The sequence below is a fragment of the Heteronotia binoei genome, chromosome 13 (assembly GCF_032191835.1).
Source record: "Heteronotia binoei isolate CCM8104 ecotype False Entrance Well chromosome 13, APGP_CSIRO_Hbin_v1, whole genome shotgun sequence".
Lineage (NCBI taxonomy): Eukaryota > Metazoa > Chordata > Lepidosauria > Squamata > Gekkonidae > Heteronotia > Heteronotia binoei.
In genome coordinates, this window is record NC_083235.1 from 31212617 (window position 1) to 31233350 (window position 20734).

Here is a 20734-nt window from a genome sequence, read left to right on the forward strand (position 1 = left end):
GTGGTTCTGCAGGGATTGCAAAGCAGCCCAGATATGTTCTCCAAACCAACTTTGTTTGGCTCCCAGTAGTCCTGACAAATTTGAATAAATTACTAACAATGAAAAAGAAGCATCAAGAATCCAAGTGCATTTCTTCTATGTATGACAAAGTCCTTGATACTGATTGGCTGAGTTGAGATGATGACAAGGAATGTTCAGGTACTCAGGATAAGATAGTTTACAGTCCATCTCCTGTGAGGGAAAGGGACATTAACAGCTTGGGAATCTCAGGGACAGAGAGCTCAAAGGCTAGTTGACTGAAGAAGGAGCACAAAGCAGGCAATAAAAGAGTGAAGAATTTGAAGGAATGGTTGGCAGAGGCTGAGGGAAAGGGCAGTGGAGATGGAGAACTGAGGAAAGAAAATCACTGCGGAGCCCTGAAAGCAATTTGATGCTTCTGATCAGGAGGTACTAGAATGTTTTCCCCTGTATGCAAATCATAGGGAAGGATGAAAATCAAGGGCAAGAAAATGCCTTGGGAGAAAGGGATTCGCCTCCCTAGCACTATACTTTCCATGGTTCCTTTTAGCCATTTCATAAAACTACAGGAGACTATAATATATTGTGGTCCTGAAAAACTTCATGAGTAAGTACTTTTCAGATGTTAGGTCTGTGCATACTACCCACATGGAAATTGCTCTTCCAAAGATACCACATGCAGCTGGGGGGTACATTGGAGTACCAATTCCATGCTTAAGATCTGTGCAGGTGTCCTCTGCCTGTGATAAGGGGGTTCTCTCCAGTGCAGTTTTATGCAGTGAAATTGGTGGTGGGATATGCCATCAAGTTTCAGCTGATTGATGGCAATCCCAAAGCATTTTAAAGGCAAGAGACGGACAGTGGTGGTTTGCCATTGCCTTGCTCTGGGTAGAACCCTGGGTTTCCCTGGTGGTCTCCCATCCAATTCCCAAGATTTGATGAGATCAGGCTAGCCTCAGCCACCTAAGTCAGGGCTGCAGTGTGATTACACCTTTCTAAAGCTGTTGAACTCAGTGTCTTGGAAGGGTATAACTTGGCTTTGGATGGTACTGTTTAAGTGTTTCCTGATCCACATTGGAGACTACTCACAGAAAAGCAACTCCAAGCACCTAGGGCACTTACTGAAGGACCTCTTACACAGTTTGATCAATATACATGGTTCTTTGCAGCATTGGCAAGGTGGGGGGGGGGGGAGATTGTCCTCAGTCAAAGAAGCCTACATTCTGAGATTTGTCATTAGGGTTAGCCTATTGGGAGAGCTAAGAATCAAAGTTAACCATAAGCCAATGAAGTTATATGTATGCAACCTGAGCTGGGAAAGAAGATGAGGTGATTACATAGTAGCTGGGCACCCTCTCTTCTCCCCCCACCTCTCCCCAACTTAACTTGTCTTCCTCCAGTCCTTCCTCTGCTGCCACCACCTTTTAGGGTTGCCAATTTGGTGTAGTGGTTAAGTGTGCAGACTCTTATCTGGGAGAACTGGGTTTGATTCCCCACTCCTCCACTTGCAGCTGCTGGAATGGCCTTGGGTCAGCCATAGCTCTGGCAGAGGTTGTCCTTGAAAGGGCAGCTGCTGTGAGAGTCCTCTCAGCCCCACCCACCTCACAGGGTGTCTGTGGTGGGGGAGGAAGATAAAGGAGATTGTGAGCCGCTCTGAGATTCTGAGTTTCAGAGTGCAGGGCGGGATATAAATCCAATATCTTCATCTTCTTCATCTTCAATCCCCAGGTGGAGGCAGGAGATCCCCCAGTTTGGAGGCATCCCCCCACTTCAGGGGAGGGACGGTGGCTCAGTGGTAGAGCATCTGCTTGGTAAGCAGAAGGTCCCAGGTTCAATCCCTGGCATCTCCAAAAAAGGGTCCAGGCAAGTAGGTGTGAAAATCCTCAGTTTGAGACCCTGGAGAGCCGCTGCCAGTCTGAGAAGACAATACTGACTTTGATGGACCAAGGGTCTGATTCAGTATAAGGCAGCTTCATATGTTCAAGGATATTAGAAAGTGGTGGCGGGGGAGATGTCTGCTAGGCACTCCATTATTCCCTACGGAGACCAGTTCTCATAGGGTATAATGGTGAATTGATCTGTGGGTATCTGGGGGGGAGTTGTTTTTTGCGGTAGAGGCACCAGATTTGCAGCATAGCATCTCTTCAAAACATCTGTTCAAAATGCCCTCCAAGTTTCAAAAAGATTGGACCAGGGGGTTCAATTCTATGAGCCCCCAAAGAAGGTGCTGCTATCCTTCATTATTTCCAATGGAAGGCAGGCATTTAAAAGGTGTGCAGTCCCTTTAAATGTGATGGCCAGAACTCCCTTTGGAGTTCAGTTGTGCTTGTCACCTCCCCCCAAATATCTCCTGGCTCCACTCCCAAAGTCTCCTGGCACTACCCCCAAAGTTCCCAGATATTTCTTGAATTGGACTTGGTAACCCTACCACCTTTACTTCCTCCTCTGAAATTTCTTTTCTTCTGCCACCTGGGCACGATCCTGTCAGCTCAAGCCTTTAGTAACCAGATGGGCAAGAGCAATTCCTGCCCTCTCATTTCCCCAGCTAGAAACAGTTTTTCCAGGAAGATGCCTAAATTGTTTCAAAAGCAATGACCTGCAGCTGGGTTCATACTTACAGGGATGCAGGGTGGGTGCAGTGCCCTCTTGAACTAGTCAGATGTAAAATATGGCTAAACTTTGGATTGGTTAATGTGGGAAACAACTATGTGAAGGGTAAGGTAAGACGCAGCAGCCATTTTGTAGCTGTGTGCCCACCACATTGCCAGAATTCCAAAGGCCAACTCAAAAGACCCTCCTCTAGAAAGACTGCATGTTGCATTTGACAATATATTTGATTCAATATTTATTATCCTCAGGGCTTTTTTTTCTGGAAAAAGAAGTGCCGGAACTCCCTAGAGGGAAATAAAGGAGAAACACACGGGTGCCCCTCATTAACTTTTAAACATTTTTTTTAGAATTTTGTTTCCATTCAGAGATTCTGGAACTCCATTCCACCACACTCCTCCAGAAAAAAAGCTCTGATTATCCTGCTGTTCTCCCCCTGGAGACCCATTGAGACTTATACCACTGGTCTCCCCTTTCTCCTCATGACAACAACTACCCTGTGAGGGAGGTGAAGCTGAAAGGCAGAGCCATCGGTCCAAGATCGCTTGATGAGCTCCCATAACTAAGTGGAGATTTAAACCTGAGCTAGTCAGCTCCTAATTCAACACTCAAACCACAATGCCACACTGGCACCAAGCTTCGAATGCTCTCACAGATGTGATTCCCCACCCCTGTTCCTGTGAATAGATGCCAGTTTTAATTATCTAAATGATCACTTTGCTTTGGTGCCCTTGTGTCACAGCTGGCTGCTCTGCAGCTCAGCCCAAATTTGTATCCCGAGAAAAAGCTGGATTCTGAGACCTCTATGAGTCATTCATATGAAGCATTCGTAGCAGTGCTGCATAGTTGCTTTGTGGCATTTTAAGAATGTAAGAAGAGCTCTGATGGATTAGACCAGTGGCCCATCTAGTCCAGCATCATATCTCACACTGTGACCAACCAGTTCCTCTAGAGGTCCAACAACAGGGCATAGAGGCTGAGACTTCCTCCTGATATTGCTTCCTGGCTCTGGGATTCAAAGGTTTAGTGACGTGAAGGTTCCCCTCAGTCACCATGGCTAGTAGCCATTGATACAGACTTATCCTCCATGAATCTATCTAGTTCCTCTGAATGTAGAGGTTCCCCTCAGTCACCATGGTTAGTAGCCACTGATATTTACTTAACCTCTATGGATCTATCAAATCAAAGCTGTTTATTCCTGTGGCCATCGCTACATCCTCAGGCAGTGAATTCTACATTCTAATCACTCTTTAACCAGAAGCACTCCCTTCATCCGCTGTTTCATGAAGCTGTTTTAATGCCAACCCAAACAGACCACTGGAAATCCCTTTTTCCTCTCTCTCTCTCTCCCCTCTCTTGCTGTTGTATGTGTAAGGCCCTGAGATCTTATAGGAAGGAGTACCCCCTCCTCTGCCTAATCAGACTTTCATTCTTTGCCTTTCTCCAAGAAGCTGTTGACTACCGCTGCCTTTCCCTTCCAATGCAGACCCTTGGGAGGTACCCTTTGAAGAGATCATGGACCTCCAGTGGGTGGGCAGCGGAGCCCAAGGTGCCGTCTTCCTGGGGCGCTTCCATGGAGAGGAGGTGGCCGTCAAGAAGGTGCGAGACCTCAAGGAGACAGATATCAAGCACCTGCGGAAGCTGAAACACCCCAACATCATCACCTTCAAGTGAGTGGTGGGGCAGGATTGGCAGGATGCTTTGTGGAGTGATTTGGGAGGTTCATGAAGGTGAGATGAAGGTGTCTCCCTTCTATTGAACTGTTTTCTCCACATCTTTGCCCCAGCGGTATATAGGCAATTGAGTGTTCACTTGTATTAGCAGGAAAAACATCTTGTGCAGGTATTTTTCATGTGTAGCCCTGGCCTCTTTTTAAAAACCATGCATAACTTCATCTCCTTTTTTTTTTTTAAGAAAGAGATACTGCAGTAATATAATAAACGTGTATCTAAGCATATACAAAGACCTTTCCCTCTCTGTTTAGCCAAGATCATTTTGTTTCGTAGCAACAGTATCCTGTTTTTCAGGGCTTTGTTCCCTAATGCGTGGCCAGACTCCCACGTAAGATCAGTCCACTGGTCTATCAAGGCCAGTATTGGCTCCTCTGATTGGCAGCAGCTCTCCAAGATCTCAGGCTGAGGTCTTTCCTATCACTCACTACCTGATCCTTTTAAGTGGGACCTTTTGCATGCCAAACAGATGCTCGACCGTACTGAGCCCATGCCCTCTTCCTATGTCCTCTTGGCTCCTCTTGTTTCAAAGACTAAACCCTCCATACATGTCTTGTAATAAAATTTTAAGAGCATGTTAGCTTAAGCCATGATGGTCCTATGTCTGCATTTTTATGCCAGTAGTCCAGATCTGAGCTTAGTGATGGTGGAAAGTACTAAAAAATTACACTTATGTTTATGGCACCCCTGAAGAATTTTCAGGGCAAGAGACAAATATGTGATTTGCCACTGTCTGCCTCTGCATAGCAACCCTGGATTTCCGTGGTAGTCTCCCATCCAAGATGGTGCAGAGTTGCTTTCTGTAGCCCCAGAAAGTTGGACCAGAACCAATGGGTTGACATTAAATCAGAAGTGTTTCTGACACAACATTAGGAAGAACTTCCTGACAGTTAGAGGGGTTCCTCGGTGGAACAGGCTTCCTTGGGAGGTGGTGGGCTCTCCTTCTTTGGAGGTTTTTAAACAGAGGCTAGATGGCCAATGAATCAAAATGTATTCTTGGTGCTTGGGAGGGGGCAGTGGGAGGGCTTCTAGTGTCCACTGGTGGACCTCCTGATGGCACATGGGATTTTTGGCCACTGTGGGATACAGAGTGTTGGACTGGGTGGGTCATTGGCCTGATTCAACATGGCTTCTCTTATATCCTTAATGCTGATTCTGTGAACTTAGGCAGATAAAGAGAAGGAGGTCATGGCCTTTTCTTACTCACCCAGGGAAATGCTGATCACCACTTTGGGGTCAGGCAGCATTTTTTTTCTCCAGGCCAGTTTTGCCAGGGATCCTGGAGGGGTTTGTGGGTTTGTTTGTTTTTTGCCATTTTCTGGACATGGAGCAGGGGTCACTGGGAGTGTGGGAGGTATTTGAGAAATTCCTGCATTGTGCAGGGGGTAGGATTAGATGACGTTGGAGATCCCTTCCAAATCTTAGATTCCATGATTCTAAATACTAACCAGGGTCGACTCTTGATTAGCTTAGAAGATCAGACAAGAGTGGGCTAGCCTGGGCCTTCTGGATCAGGATTATCTGAGCATCCCTGCTTTAATTGCATGGTGTTCCAGCAGGCATCTAATGTGTCTCATCCATTCTTCCTCATCTTAGGGGGGTGTGCACGCAAGCTCCTTGTTACTGCATCATCATGGAATTTTGCGCCCAGGGCCAGCTGTATGAGGTGCTGCGAGCAGGGCGGAAGGTCACTCCATCCCTCTTGGTCGACTGGTCTATGGGTATCGCTGGCGGAATGAATTATCTGCACCTACATAAAATCATCCACCGTGATCTGAAGTCCCCCAAGTAAGAAATGAAACTGGATTTGGTGGTGGGAAGAGATGGGGAGGAATGTGGGATTATTAGGTAAGGCTGACTGGTGGGCGGCAAACCCAATGTGGGATCAGGATAGGTCCACGTTACCACCCTCAAGGAAAAAAAGCCACCTTGAAATTCCCATAGGACATTGATTCTCAAAATGTCACAGCTTTGTGAATATGTACTCTTTCTTAGTGATGATGGTTTTGTTTTGTTTTTTTAAATCTGAATCAGAAAATTTTCTGGGGGGAAATTCTGATTCAAATTTAAATAAATAATTTAAGCAATGTTACCATAATTTGAACAGTGATCGCTAATAAGGGAAATACATCATGTTTAAGAATGGACTGGGTTTGTCTGTGTCTCATATTCCACATTTAGCCCATCCAACAAGACTGATTTACAGCACAACAGCCCTGACAATTATAGTTTAGCAGACTATATTTACATATGTGGGGCAGAAATTCTTCCACAGAAAAACACAGCATTAAAATAAATCTGGAAAATTCTACGTGACATCACTGCTCTTTCCCCTCCCCAAATTTCAGATTCCCCAGCAAGACAATCTTTGTCCAGTGCTGTGAAATCCCACATTTTGTGATCTGCATTATTTCTGCATTAATTTATTGTGATCTGCATTTATTTCTGAGAGCCAGTTTGGTGTAACAGTTAGGAGCAGTGGACTCTAATTTGGGAGAACCAGGTACGATTCCCCACTCCTCCTCCGCATGCAGCAGCTAGGTGACCATGGGCCAGTCACAGTTCTCTCAGAGCTGTTATCACAAGAATAGTTCTCAAAAGAGCTCTCTCAGCCCCACCTGCCTCACAGGGTGTCTGTTGTGGGAAAGGAAAGGGAAGGGAGATTGCAAGCCACTCTGAGTGAAGGGTGGGGTATAAATCCAATCTCCTCCTCCTCCTCAAGCAATCTGTATCATAGTACTGATTCCCACCCTTCTGGTTTCATAGTTACAATTTTAAAAACACCCTCCAATGGCACAGATTAAATATTGTAAATTTTGATTTATATGATGCCAGAGTTTCTTATGAAAAAATAAGGCCACTACCTCCTGGAGAATTGACACTCTAAAGCAAGCAATGGGACGTCAATGGAAAATTGGAACAGGAGAGATGAATGTGGGCAAATTCCCTCACAAGGTTAATACTCAAACCACATAAACCTAGAGCCAAACTGGGTGTGACATTTTGAAATTAGTCTGGCCCGCTTTCCCCAGGTCTGACTCACTTTCTCCACAGCCGCCCAGCAACTACAAGAATCTCATTTTTAAACCATAGCAGAAGCCCAATTTGACTTGAGATCATGGCACAGGGGGAGGAGGAGTCTCCAGAGGGTTGCGAGCCAGCAGCTGAAAACAGACAGGAGTTTGGGAGGTGCAGGGACATGGGGGGCAACAGCAGTCTGACAGCATTACATCAGTTCTGGGGGAAACTTGGAAATGATGTCACACTGCTCTAGGAATGAGCAGAAACTCTATGCTAAAACCACAGAGTTTCTGGCAATTGCTGGAATGGAGCATTTATGGGCTTTCCTCAGGAGTGACATAATGCCAATGGCAAATTTTGGATTTATATGTTTTCCATCAGCCACTGGAGCAGAGGCAGGCAGTGGAGGTTGTCAGCAGGCATTCTCCCACCATATCAGGTGAACTGGCAACCATAGATATCGGCCTGGCACCCTGTGTGCTATTTTCCCAAGCCAAAATGACCCCATGGAGCTGTTTGCCCCATTTGATTTATTATTTAAGCATTTATATCTCGCCTTCCATTGTGGTTCACAAGGCTTACAATAAGAGTTTGAAGCATCTGCACTTAAAAATTAAGAAGCCAACCCCAAATCTCTTTCCTCCCCCTTAAAAGATGCCTACTGTTCAAACCTCAAAGCCTTATGTCTCTCAGCACCTCCTGAAGATCCTGAAGAGATAAGCCCTTCCACAGGGCCATGATGGAAATAGCCTGGGCTCTAGTCAGTGCCAGATGGGTTACCCTTAGTGATGTGATAGCCAATACCGTAGATGGTCCTTCAAATATATGTGTCCCAGATCATGAAGGGCTTTAAATGAAACAGGCTGGCAGTCAGTGTAGCTGTTTCAAAATGGGCAGAATATGTTCCTTGTGACTGGCCCCTGACAATAGTCAGGCTGCTGCATCCTGGACCCACTTCTGTTTCTGGATTATCTTCAAGGGCAGTCCCAACTAAAATGCATTGCAGTAATCCAACCATGTGGTTATAAAAGCATGGATCAATGTGGACAGATTGGCTGAGTCTAGTTAACAAGAGAGCTGGTGAATCAAATACAGCCAATAGAAGGCACTGCTGATCACACGGTCCTGGCTGTGTTGCACTGGTTGGACGGCTGATGGTGTAATTTCTTTGGAGCCTTGCAGCAGAACTGTAGCATGAGGGGTTCAGAAATCTCCCTCTGGAAAGTGGAGCTCACACTCTGGTGATGGAAACCTTCAATGTATTGCCATGAGTAAGACCCACCTTTTCCCCGAGTCTTATGTAATGCCCACTCTGCTGGTTTGAAGCAGTATAAAATCAGCATGCAGCTTGTATTTCTGCCATGAAATGAAAAGAAAGGATGAAGACCAGGGCTTTTTTTGTAGAAAAAGCCCAGCAGGAATTCATTTTCATATTAGGCCACATCCCCTGATGTTGCATTGTTTCACACAGGGCTTTTGCTACAAAAAAAAGCTCAGCAGGAACTCCTTTGCATACTAGGCCACACCTCCTGCCACCAAGCCAGCCGGAACTGTGTTCCTGTGCATTCCTGCTCAAAAAAAGCCCTGATGAAGACACAAACTCCATGTGGCAGAAGAGGTTTAAATGCACTCTTATTTAAAAACAGATGCACATCACAGGTGCAGTGCCTCAAAACTAGACAAACTCCCCTTCCCCCTCCACACAAAACAACCTTCCAGACACAGGAAAGACAAAACCTGGTTCACATATGCAGAAGAATTAACTGGCCATGATGTGGTGGGGATGGACTGCACCACTTCAGATGGAAGATGGGGGGCTCCAGCTTTTGATATTCCTTCTCACATTTTAAAAAAATCCACACTGAATTTTTAAAACACTAGCATGTTATGGAGATAGTTTTTATTCTTTCTCTTTGCTTGCTACTCCACCTTCTGTAATTTGTGGGGATTTTTTTTTTAAGATTCCAAAAATGTAATTCTCTACCTGAAGTCTGAATTGGGGCTGTCTGTTTTACTTCCTTGCATCATTCCTGATACCAGCAAGTTTCCAAGGTATTTTGAGTAATTAGCTCTTCATCAGGGAATTATCACAAAACATTAATTCCGCTATACTTGTTCACCTGAACACACTGAATAAAACGACAGCTGCAATCTCCAGTCATTCTAATAATAGTTATTTGAAATCATTTTAAAAAGAGAAAGAGAACAATCCACCTTCAAACACATTGAGATCTCATCAGAATAAGGAATTTGTCTCCTGGGGAGGGGAGGCCCGCCCTCCCAAAACCTCAAAATGCAGCACATGCGTGTTAAGTTGCTCCCACCACATTTTAGAAGCTGCTCCCCCTGCTGACTGATGGGGACATGACATCCCTTTCTGATTCCTTCCCTGGTGAGATGGGTTAATGTCCCTCATGCTTCTTCTCTGCTCACCTCTTTCCTCTAGCATGCTGATCACCTACGATGATGTGGTGAAGATCTCCGACTTTGGCACCTCCAAAGAGCTCAGTGACAAGAGCACCAAGATGTCTTTTGCCGGCACTGTGGCCTGGATGGCACCGGAAGTCATTCGCAATGAACCTGTCTCTGAGAAAGTGGACATCTGGTGAGGAAGGATTGACATGGAAGATGCAGAAAGAAAGGAGGGCATGAATTAGGGCTGGCAACCCTCGGGGGGGGGGGGGTGTAGAACTCCTGGAATTATGAGTGATCTCCAGACTGCAGAGATAGGGTTCCCAGCCTCCTGCTAGGGGCAGATTTTCCCTCAATGTGGAGCCCCCAACCCACTGGCCCAGGATTGGCCAGTGGGGGGAGCCCTGCCCCCAGAGAGCTCCATTGGCATGTGACATGCCCAGTGCAATGACATCACCCAGAAGTGACCTAATCACACTGGATACATCACATGGAGACGCTCTAGCATTTTGGAGAAAAAACTCTTATGGCACCAGAGATTTTTCTGTTTTTAATGCTAGAGTGCCCCAAGTGATTTGCCTGGCATGATGACATCACTTCCAGGTGACGTCTTTGTGCAGTGCACACGAAGTTTGTGGGAAGGAAGTCTCCACCACCACCACCACTGGCAACCAGGTAAAACCTGGCAACCCTATGTAACAGAGATTAGTTTCCCTGGGGAAAAGGGCTGCTTCAGAGGGTAGGCTCTATGCCATTTTATGCTGCTGTGGTCCCTCCCGAGGAACCGCTCCGAATCTCCAGGAATTTCCAAGCCTGTAGCTGGCAATCCTACATGAGTGGCCACACCCTGTTGTGATTTTTTTTTAATTTTTAAAAGTAAAAAATAGGACAGTAAACTATACTGAATACTCAGAATAAAAACCATAAAATCACGGTGGGAGAAAATTAAACAAAGCACTTCCAGTATTGGAAGAAGATAAAAATGCAACTCACAATCCAGGTGGTAATTCGAAGAGAAATTTGTCCCATTTCCTTCTAAGAGGAGAGGAGGATGGAATCAGGTGGGTGTCATCCAGCAAGGTCAGCCCTACTAGACATAATACAGTTGCACCCCTCGTTAATCACTGCTGTATAGTTACCTGTTTTTTTTTCTTGCTGCATTTGACTCTCACTTGAACTCATCTGGGTTGTCTTACCTGATGTTGTGATAATTTGTTCCTCCTTCTCTCTCATCCTGTCATTGGCTCCCCTTACTTCTCCATGTTAAGCTTCAGCTTTGGCCGATTCTCTAGCCCATTATGCACATCTTACTGCAGATTTCCAGAGTAGTAAGCTTTTAATCTGGATTTGGGATTCTGTGTCCACCTTATGGATCGTTCTTTTTCCTCTGGTGTATTTATTCTGCAGCTACAATTTTAAAAACACAGTTTTCTAAATTGTGGTGGGATGTCACTTGTGATATATGGGGACTGTCCAAAGTTTTTTTAAAAATCTATGGAATTGCCCTATTGCAGTTGCATAGTAGCATCCAGCAAGCACCTTCCATTTAAATCTTCATGATTCAGGTTTTGCACATGCATTTTAGTGTTAGTTTGTTAAAATGAAAGGGAACAGAAAGGAAGACAAGGAAAGGGGGGGGGGGTGGAAATCGATGTGGAAACTGACGACTTTTTTTTTTGAAACTGACAAACAGCTGCAAAGCCCCATTCTCCATATTGCAGAGAAGTAGGGAATTTTCTGCTGTGTTATCAGCCACTGTGAAAAAATGGGAGTCACACGTTCTCATAATATGGGGGAACATGTTGAGTGTACGGAATGCATGGCAGAACCCATTGACACTGGCATTGCAAGCTGTGATAGCTGGCAACATGTGTGTGTGTATGCACCCGGATGCCTGTGCAAAGTCAGCTGCAACTCCACCATGCTTTGCACATAACTTCAATTTGTATGGAGGAGGTGTTCCCTGGCAGAAGCTCTGGAGAGCTTTTTTAGTTTTTGGACACTAAATGGGGAAGAAGGAGGGGTATTTTTGCCGATGCCCTAGTAAAGCTGCATAGTAATTTCCTGCCCTTCCTTGCATTATATGGATTTTCTCTTTGTGATTGTCTAATTTGATCCTGCACACTGGTTGTGATCATGGCAATTTTTAAAAGCCTGTCCTGTGTGGATTGCACTCTGTCTTCCAAATGGATCAAGCCCAAGATATTCTTAATTTCAGCAGTTTGCAGAAGGTCCATGTGGCTCAATAGTCATTTTAATGTTAGGCTTCTGAAGACTGCTAAATTATCCCCTCCCCCCCCAAAAAAACTTTGTTCCCTAAAGCATTAAAGGGGAAAATGTTTTCAAAACGTTGGGCTTCCCATCCCAGTGTCTCTCTCTATCTTTACATCTCATGTCAATTTCATTCTGCACTGATGATTCCCATCTCCCCCTTTATTCTTTTTGCATGCAGCACTGAAATCCTTTTCTTTCTTTCTTTTTCACACCAGGGACAGTGCCATTTGCCTCCTCTCGGATTCTCCTTTCAGGTCATTACTAGCAGGAAACTAAACCTCAGGCATCTCCTTTTAAACTTTCCTTCTTTTCTTTTTATTTTTTTTAATCTCCTATCACTAGACTCGTGTTGCTTGCTAAAAAACAAAAAATTTAAAAACAAGGGGGAAATGGAGCTTGTACACTGATGAAGGTGGGAGGATAGCAGAAGGTGCAGAGTGGGCAGAATGACCTCAAGGTGGGTGGGGAGTGACCCTAAAGGGGTGGCAAAAAGGTGGGGGGAAATCAGAGGGTATCTGTACACATTTGAATTAACTTTGGCTTGGAAGTGAAACAAGCAGGGGTGGAATTCTAGCAGGAGCTTCTTTGCATATTAGGCCACACACCCCTGATGTAGCAAATCTTACAAGTGCTTACAAAAAAGAGCCTTGTAAGCTCTTGCAAGATGGGTTACATCAGGGGTTTGTGGCCTAATATGCAAAGGAGCTCCTGTGGAATTCCACCCCTGGAAACAAGGGAAAAATCAGTGCAAAAGTGCTCTCAGAAAACCCAGAGAAATGGTGAATGGAGTGTTGAAGGGAGGAAAATCAGTGCAGAAGAAAACCCAATTGGATCTAAATGGTGAAAACGATGGAAAACATCCATGCATTATAGCCCTCTGTCTCTCGGTAATCTAGTTCCATTTTATATCCATTTCTCTGTATTCTCATACTCTTCAATTCTGCTAATGCCAATCTACACTTTAATCCACCTGTTCTCTCTTTCCTTTGCTATTCTTATGAGCTTGGAATTCTCTCCCACCTGGGATTTGTTGAGCTACTACTTTTCAGAAGCTTCTTAAGAACTCATCTGTCTCTTCCTCTCTTTTTCAGACTGTACATATTGCAGCAGCATAGATACGTTGTGTTTAGAGGGGGAAATGGGGATACACAGGGCTTTTTTTTTTTAAGCAGGAACACAGTTCCGACTGGCTTGGCATCAGGGGTGTGACCTAATATGTAAATGAGTTCCTGCTGGGCTTTTTCTTTTAAAAATACTGTGTGAAAAATGGTGATGTTAGGGGTGTGGTCTAATATGCAAATGAATTCTTGCTGGACCTTTTTTTACAAAAAAGCCCTGGGTATACCACTCACACCCACTGGCCCTGCCTGCCCTCTATGCACATTCTTCTGAAAGTGCCTGCACAAACAGAGTCTCTGCATGACTTCCAGGGTTGAGGAAGTCTGGAGGAAAAAATGTCCTGTCCTTTCAGTGGAGGCTTAATATGTGGAAATAGTTTTTCATAACATGAAGATTGAGTAACATCACCTGGTAAATAACATTCACACACACATGAAGTTACCTTATACTGAATTGGGCCATCAGTCCATAAAGGTCAGTACTACCTATTCAGACTGCAAGTGGGTCTCCAGGGCATCAGGTAGAGGTCTTTCATATCACCTACCACCTGGTCCTTTGAACTTGAGATGCAAGGATGGAACCTGGGACTTTCTGCATGCAAAGCAGAAGCTTTTCCACTGAGCCACAGCATCTTTCCTTGATTCCATTAAGCTTCTATTAAAGAGACAGGACATTTTTTCCACTCTGGGCTGTTGGACACTGGGAACAGGATTCCCAATCATGAGAGTCTGTGTGCAGAGATTTCGTATATGCACAGGCTTTTTGGAGTATTACACTGAACATGTGTAGAGGAAAGAAGGATTAGGAAATATGGGAACATGATCTCATTCCTCCATCCGCATACAACGGCTGTCTACAAAGTTGCCAACTGCCTGGAGAAAATAAATGTTCTGCTCTTTTAAGAGAGAATTAATGAGATGTTTTTCACCTCCATGTCATAAAAAGATACAGTTGCCCATTTCCTCTCTTTTTAAAGGGACAGAACATTTTTTTCACCAGATGTCAACCCTAGTGCACCACCATAGCATGTAGATGCTCTCACTCCCTCATCATAATATTCTTATGTTATTTTAAATAGCCTAGCAGTTGACAACATGTTCTTCTCGCTCCTCTTCCTCCTCCTCATGTTTGTCTTATTTAGATTGTATCTCTGTGGGCAGGAATTTACTCTTGTTGCATTTTGGCTTTGCACCTACCCAATTATAGACATTTCATTAACAGGAGCAGCTGCTGCAACTATGCTTAGAAAAAAAATTCTTCTTGCTTTGGTAAAAAAAAAAATCTTCTTGCTTTTAGCAGTCATGGGCAGGGAGAGATTTGGCACACAAAAATAGCAGGGACGTGTCACCCCTTGGTGACTATACCTCTCCTGATTAAACTGAGGAGTGGAAAGGAATAGTCAACTAAAATTGTTATTATTTAACCGGTTTGGGTGCAAGAACACTTTGTTGTTGCTAAAATCAAAAATCAGATCAGTCTAAACCCATGGTAAAAAATAAAAATAGAATCATCAGAACATCTTGGCTTGTATCCTGCAGTAAACTTCTGCTAAATGAAGGAATTTCCAGCTGTGGTGCTTCCCTGCTCTCTCCACCCCTCCTCCCATGCAGTTCAAAATCCCTCCCCCAATACTACTCCTGAGGGACAGAGATCCCCAGGAACAGCATAAGGGAGAAGTCAGAAAGTTGCAGTGGGAGGGAGAAATTGGTGAAAACTGCCCCCCTTCATTGGTGGAAATTTTCAATGGAATCCAACCCATTCAATTTAAAATCAATATTAATTCCTAAACATATACTGACAATTTGTATTTGTTGCAATAAATGCTGACTTCAGGACTAGTGATCCAGGATTAATTGCCCAAGTGTGCAGTTTAGTGCATGAATAAGCTTTTGGGGGAGGGGGGTGCTAAAGGGGGAAGTGACTAGAATATGGATTGAGGGCATGAAGTTGGAATAGGCAGGGCTTTTCTGGTAGCTGGAACTCCTTTGCATATTAGGCCACACCTCCCTAATTTAGCTAACACTCCAAGAGTTTACAGTAGGCTCTGTAATAAGAGCCCTGTAAGCTTTTGGAAGATTGGCTACATTGGAGTTGTAGTCTAATATGCAGATAAGTTCCTGCTACAAAAAAAAGGTCCTGGGAATAGGTGGACTTAGTTTCGCTCAGCTCTGGCACACCATTTCTTTGCTTACTAGCAAAAAAAAAAAGCAGCCATACTATAAGTACCTATAGTCAAGGCTAGGAACAAAATTATAGAGCCCAGGTTGACCAGGGGACCCAAAGAGCTAACCAAGGTGCCACAAGGTTCTTCTAGCAGCTGAATACCTGGTCTGATCAATTGTATTGATTTTTATTTTGCTGAATCTAAGAGGGGTCCTCTCTGAGCTGTGTGCATGAGAAGCCACTCATTAGCACAGGAAGTCCCACTCAACCACAGTCGGGAGCTGCGCAGGGTCTCGCACTGGGCATTGCCCATTTTAAGATTACAGCAGTTATATTCCATTCAGGATATGAACTGCTCTGTTTTGAGGGGGGGAGAATTAGAGGGAACATTGGATGTGATCTGAAGAAAGCCAGAGAGAATCTGTTCTAGGGCCCATGGTGTCTCTTGGCAGCTATCTGCTTTCTTACCAAAGATAAAAGCAGCTTGGGGTGTCTGTGTGGATTTTTCCATGCAGGAATCATTGTGAAGAGAAAACTTCTTATTCCCAGCATTGCAGCTTCATCCTATCCCCCCATTGCTTTTTGCAGCTAAAAACTGCATATCTGAGAACCCAGTCACAGATCCTTAGCATCAGTTTCTGTGAAACTACAGCCAACCTTGGAAGTAACATTCTTCCTACGATTAGACAGAAAGTGACTTTTTTTGACTACCTCCTCAAAACTGGCTGCAATATCCAGATGTGACTCACTGAATTCTCTCCTGCCCTTTGGGGAAGTATGGAGAAGAGTGTAGGAAAGGGCAGGGATAGTTGTTCCAGGGCTGTTGTAACCCTCCCCACCAATCATGTGTGTTCACCTCCTTGTAGGTCCTTTGGAGTTGTTCTCTGGGAGCTGCTGACGGGCGAGATCCCTTACAAGGATGTGGATTCCTCAGCCATAATCTGGGGGGTAGGCAGTAACAGCCTTCATCTGCCTGTGCCAACCAGCTGCCCTGATGGCTTCAAGATCCTGCTGAGACAGTGCTGGTGAGTCTATATAAGAAAACTCCTCTCGCACCTACAGTAGGACTCCCAAACTGGTTCAGTCTTAGCACTAGATATAAACAGTGCAGTCCTTTTTTTAAAAAAAAAATAAAAATTAACAAACTTTATTGAACGTTTATCAATACAGCGATGACATGTCCATACATTTTACAAAGACAAGATCAGTCTAATGTTAATGACAACTACAAGGTCTTGCAGTCAGTATAGCAGAATATACAATATTAGTTCAAGATCAAAAATGAATCAGTTTCTTGTAAAATAAATTCTGAGGTACAGTGCAGTCCTAATTGAGTTACATTGTGCTCTTGGAAGGGTGACACTGTAAATGTCATGTGACTGGTTTGAGCATTAACCCCACTACCTTGAAGACGGCTGCAAGACATTTTCACGTAGCGATGCTTCCCGTGTGACATGGGTTAGCATCTGCAAGTATTTACTCTGTGAGTCATTCAGTGCCATGCATCCAAATTTATGAGGTTGATCAAACTGTGACTCGGGAACCACATGTGGCTCTTTCACACATATTATGTGGCTCTCAAAGCCCCCAGCACCCTTTCAGCTGGCTTGGAGAAGGCATTTGTTTCTTTAAATCACTTCTCCAAGGCAAACCATCCGGCAGCTTGGAGAATGCATGTAGAGTTAAAGCTGATTTCTTTCCACTTCTCCCTCCCCCACCTATTTTCCTTCTTTCCTTCCTCCCTTCTCTCAGACATCTGACATTTATTCTGTGTGGCTCTTATGTTTAGCAAGTTTGGCCACCCCTGGCGTAGAGGCTGCTTGGTTCCATTGGTGACTCCTGCTCATCTTGCACAGGCAAGGGCAGCCCCTCACTTGGGACTGGGGTAGTGTTATCCCAAATGCTGCTTGTTTCCCAAGAGGGGCCTGTCTCCTGTTTTTGTTGGGGGAATTAGCAAGGACACAGAGCTCGCAAGAGGAGAATAATCTACTGAGATCCTACCAGAGTTTGCTGTGATTTCCCGCTTTGAGAAAGAAATAAACCAGGTGGTTGCTGAACTAAGAAAAGGCCGTTTGATTTAAAGTTAAAATAATGAAGTAATGCACACATACAGCAATAAATGCACACAGGCTAACAGAAATATAGGATGGAGCAGGAATTCAGGAGGGTTTTAGGGAGGATCATAGTTACCAATCCAGAAGAGGCAACGTTTGGGAGAAGAGTAAGACGTCCAGCGTCTTGGTGTGCAGTTTGGATCCAGGAAAACAAACACACAGCAGTGGGACACAGCTTATCCAGTTATAGGACAAAATGCTACCTCAGAGCATGATGAGATAATTGCCTCTTAGAACAATATAATGGGATTAGCTGGAAGTAAAGTAATGTGTTGTGGAATGCTGAATAGCATTCCCAGGAACTGACAACAATCTGGAGGAAATTGTGATATTATGCATGAATGTAGCTAATGTTTGCTTGATGTCCCTCTGCTGTTGGAAAGGGAAGCTGCCGGGGATGGCTGGAAGGTGTTAAGTGGTTTCAGAACTATGATAAACAAATCAGGAAAGGGCAGGCCAGGTAGCAAAATGATTAGTCTAAGATGAAACAATGTCTTTGCCTGGGGGCCCACTATTGCCATTGTGTATGATCTTAAGCGGGGACAGGGTGATTAGCAGACAAACCCATGACTTACAAAATCTCTGCCCAAACGTGTCTCTTGCCTGTGTCTGCTGGCATCCATAGTTTGTGACACCAGAACCACTTTGCAGACCAGGCATTGCCCAGAACATGTGCTTCTGGGGTGTATCGAACAGGAAAGGTGTTTGGACTTACTCCTTCTGGGTGCCAGTCTCTCTCTTCAGCAGGAGGTGACTGGGGCAAATTGGGGCCCTTGTAAGGGGATGTTCCCCTGGGTGATCAGCCTACCATAACTTTTCCCAGTGGCCTTAACAGCCAGTTGTTGGTGGAACGTGCTGTCAGGTCACAGCTGTCCTGTGGCGACCCCATAGCATTGAAAGAGCTGGTTTTCCATTGCCTGCCTCTGTGCAATGACTGTGGACTTCTTTTGTGGTCTCCCATCTGAGTACAAACCAAAGCTGACCCTGCTTAGCCTCCACGATGAGGCTAGACCAGGTCAGGGCAATGGCTATTTATAACATCCTCTTGATATTCTGTCTCTCACTCCCTCTCCCACAGTGTGTGTGTTTCTTGTGTGACAAGAACCCACTTTGTACTAACTGCAGCAAACTATAGTGAAATTAAATGATCCCATGGAGCTGAAACAAACAAATGACATGGCCAGAGCTTTTTTTTTTTTCAGTAGGAACTCCTTTGCCTATTAAGCTACATCCCTGATGGAGCCAATCCTTCAAGAGCTTAAGGGGCTCTTCTTACAGGGCCTACTGTAAACTCTTGGAGGATTGGCTACAACAGGGGGGTTTCGCCTAATATGCAAAGGAGTTCCTGCTACAAAAAAAGCCCTGGTCATGGCTGATAGTTGACTTCTTTTAAATGTTGGGATCTTCCAGCACAGAACTTGATAACACCTGGTTCAGTTCTTGGATTGCTTAACAGTGCCATAAGCCTGTGACCCGAAGACCACCCAAGGACTTGAATGCCTGAGGTTCTAGCAGAAAAAGAAAAATTGCCCCAGAAAGAACAGCAGAGAAGATCTCAAGTAGGATGCTATAGTCACTATCTGGTCAAAAGCCTTCTTTATCAGCAGTTCTGTAGACTGCTTTTCTTAAAAGTTACCTGTGACTCCATCTGTCTTCTAACACCTGTTGCACTTCTCTTCTCTTCCTTTCCCTCGATAGATACAGCTTGCATTTTAATTGCCCTAACACTGCATTTATAACTATGAAAAAATATGCAGTTCCTCCTTAGTACATCTTGTTATGAACAATATTTTTAGATGCCCATTTTTTAAAAAAACAAAACAAAAACCATCTCCCACACATTCTGGATACCATCACTTAAAACTGAGCACTCCATGGCAACTTAGAAGCCTCATTTACCCTCTACTAAATCCATAACACCATTTTTCTTCATTAGGAATAGCAAACCCCGGAACCGTCCATCCTTCCGACAGATCCTACTGCACCTGGACATTGCATCTGCTGATGTGCTATCTACACCACAGGAGACCTACTTCAAATCCCAGGTGGGCTTCCTTGGGCTTCCAGCTTCTCCCAGCTCCACAGTATCTCTCTGTCTGTCTTGCTGACTGTACCTATAACTGTTTATCTGTCTGCTGAACACTTTTATCCTACCTTTCCTCTAAGGCGCTCAGGGCAGTGTAAACCTTCCTTCCCTAACCATTCTCCCCTGTCCACACAAGAACAACAACAGGTTAGGCTGAGAGAGAATAACTGGGCCATGTTCTCCCAGTAAAATTCTTGGCAAGTAGAGATTTGAACTTGGGTCTCCCAGATCTTGGCCCAACGCTCTAACAATTGAATTATGCAACCCAGGACTTTGTGTGTGTGTGTGTGTGTGTAGAAAAAGCCAGGCAGGAACTCCTTTGCATATTAGGCCACAGCCCCTGACATCACCGTTGTTTCACACAGGGCTTTTTTGGGGGTAGCAGGAACTCCTTTGCATATTAGGCCACAGCCCCTGACATCACTGTTGTTTCACACAGGGCTTTTTTTTTTGTTAGCAAGAACTCCTTTGCATATTAGGCCACACACACCCCGATATAGCCAGTCCTCCTGGCCCTGTATTAAAAGCCCTGGAAGCTCTTGGAGGATTGGCTGCCTCAGAGGTGTGTGGCCTAATATGCGATATGGTTTTGCACAGAGCCCTTTTTTTGTAGAAAAAGCCCAGCAGGAACTCATTTGCATATTAGGCCACTCCCTGACATCAAGCCAGCCAGAACTGCGTTCCTGTGCATTCCAGCTCAAGTCCTGATGCAACTTCTGTAAGATTACAATTTCCTCTTCTGCCCCATCACAGCTAATATTGTCAGTGTTCTCATAAGAGCCTAAAATAGGGCTTCTGTCTCTCTCATCTTGTCTCTCTCAGTTCAGACATGTTGGAGACACTGCTGATAGACTGCACTGTGCTACTAGAATGACAAGTGCAAGATCACATTAGAATGCTGCACTGTGTTGCAAACACTCTGCATGTAGAAAACCAGCCCATGTAAGCAAAACTAAAGGCTAGACCCTGTAAGTTAGTTTTCTGCTTGCATGGTGGTTGAGTTTTTTTGTGAAGTTTTGTGTGAAACTGTAGAAACTTAAATCCACTCCTTGCAATCTGAAGGGGTGTATTCTAATCACCACAGTTGTCTACCATCTCCATCTCCCAAATGTATGAACGAGACCTTAGTCTATTTAGTAAATTATGTACCCAAGAGAAGACATAGGAACTCATATGCTTACAATCTAGTC

General features: G+C 44.6%; 1 protein-coding gene across 2 annotated transcripts in view; it reads left to right on the forward strand.

Annotated features, from left to right (window-relative positions):
- The window catches only part of MAP3K12 (mitogen-activated protein kinase kinase kinase 12), a 178256-nt gene that overhangs the window by 128524 nt on the left and 28998 nt on the right, over positions 1–20734 (forward strand). For both annotated transcript variants that reach the window (XM_060252246.1, XM_060252244.1), the window contains 5 exons: positions 4112–4295; positions 5952–6143; positions 9823–9981; positions 16211–16369; positions 19395–19503. In XM_060252246.1, coding sequence (XP_060108229.1) covers positions 4112–4295; positions 5952–6143; positions 9823–9981; positions 16211–16369; positions 19395–19503 — 803 coding nt within the window. The remainder of the gene's footprint in view (positions 1–4111; positions 4296–5951; positions 6144–9822; positions 9982–16210; positions 16370–19394; positions 19504–20734) is intronic.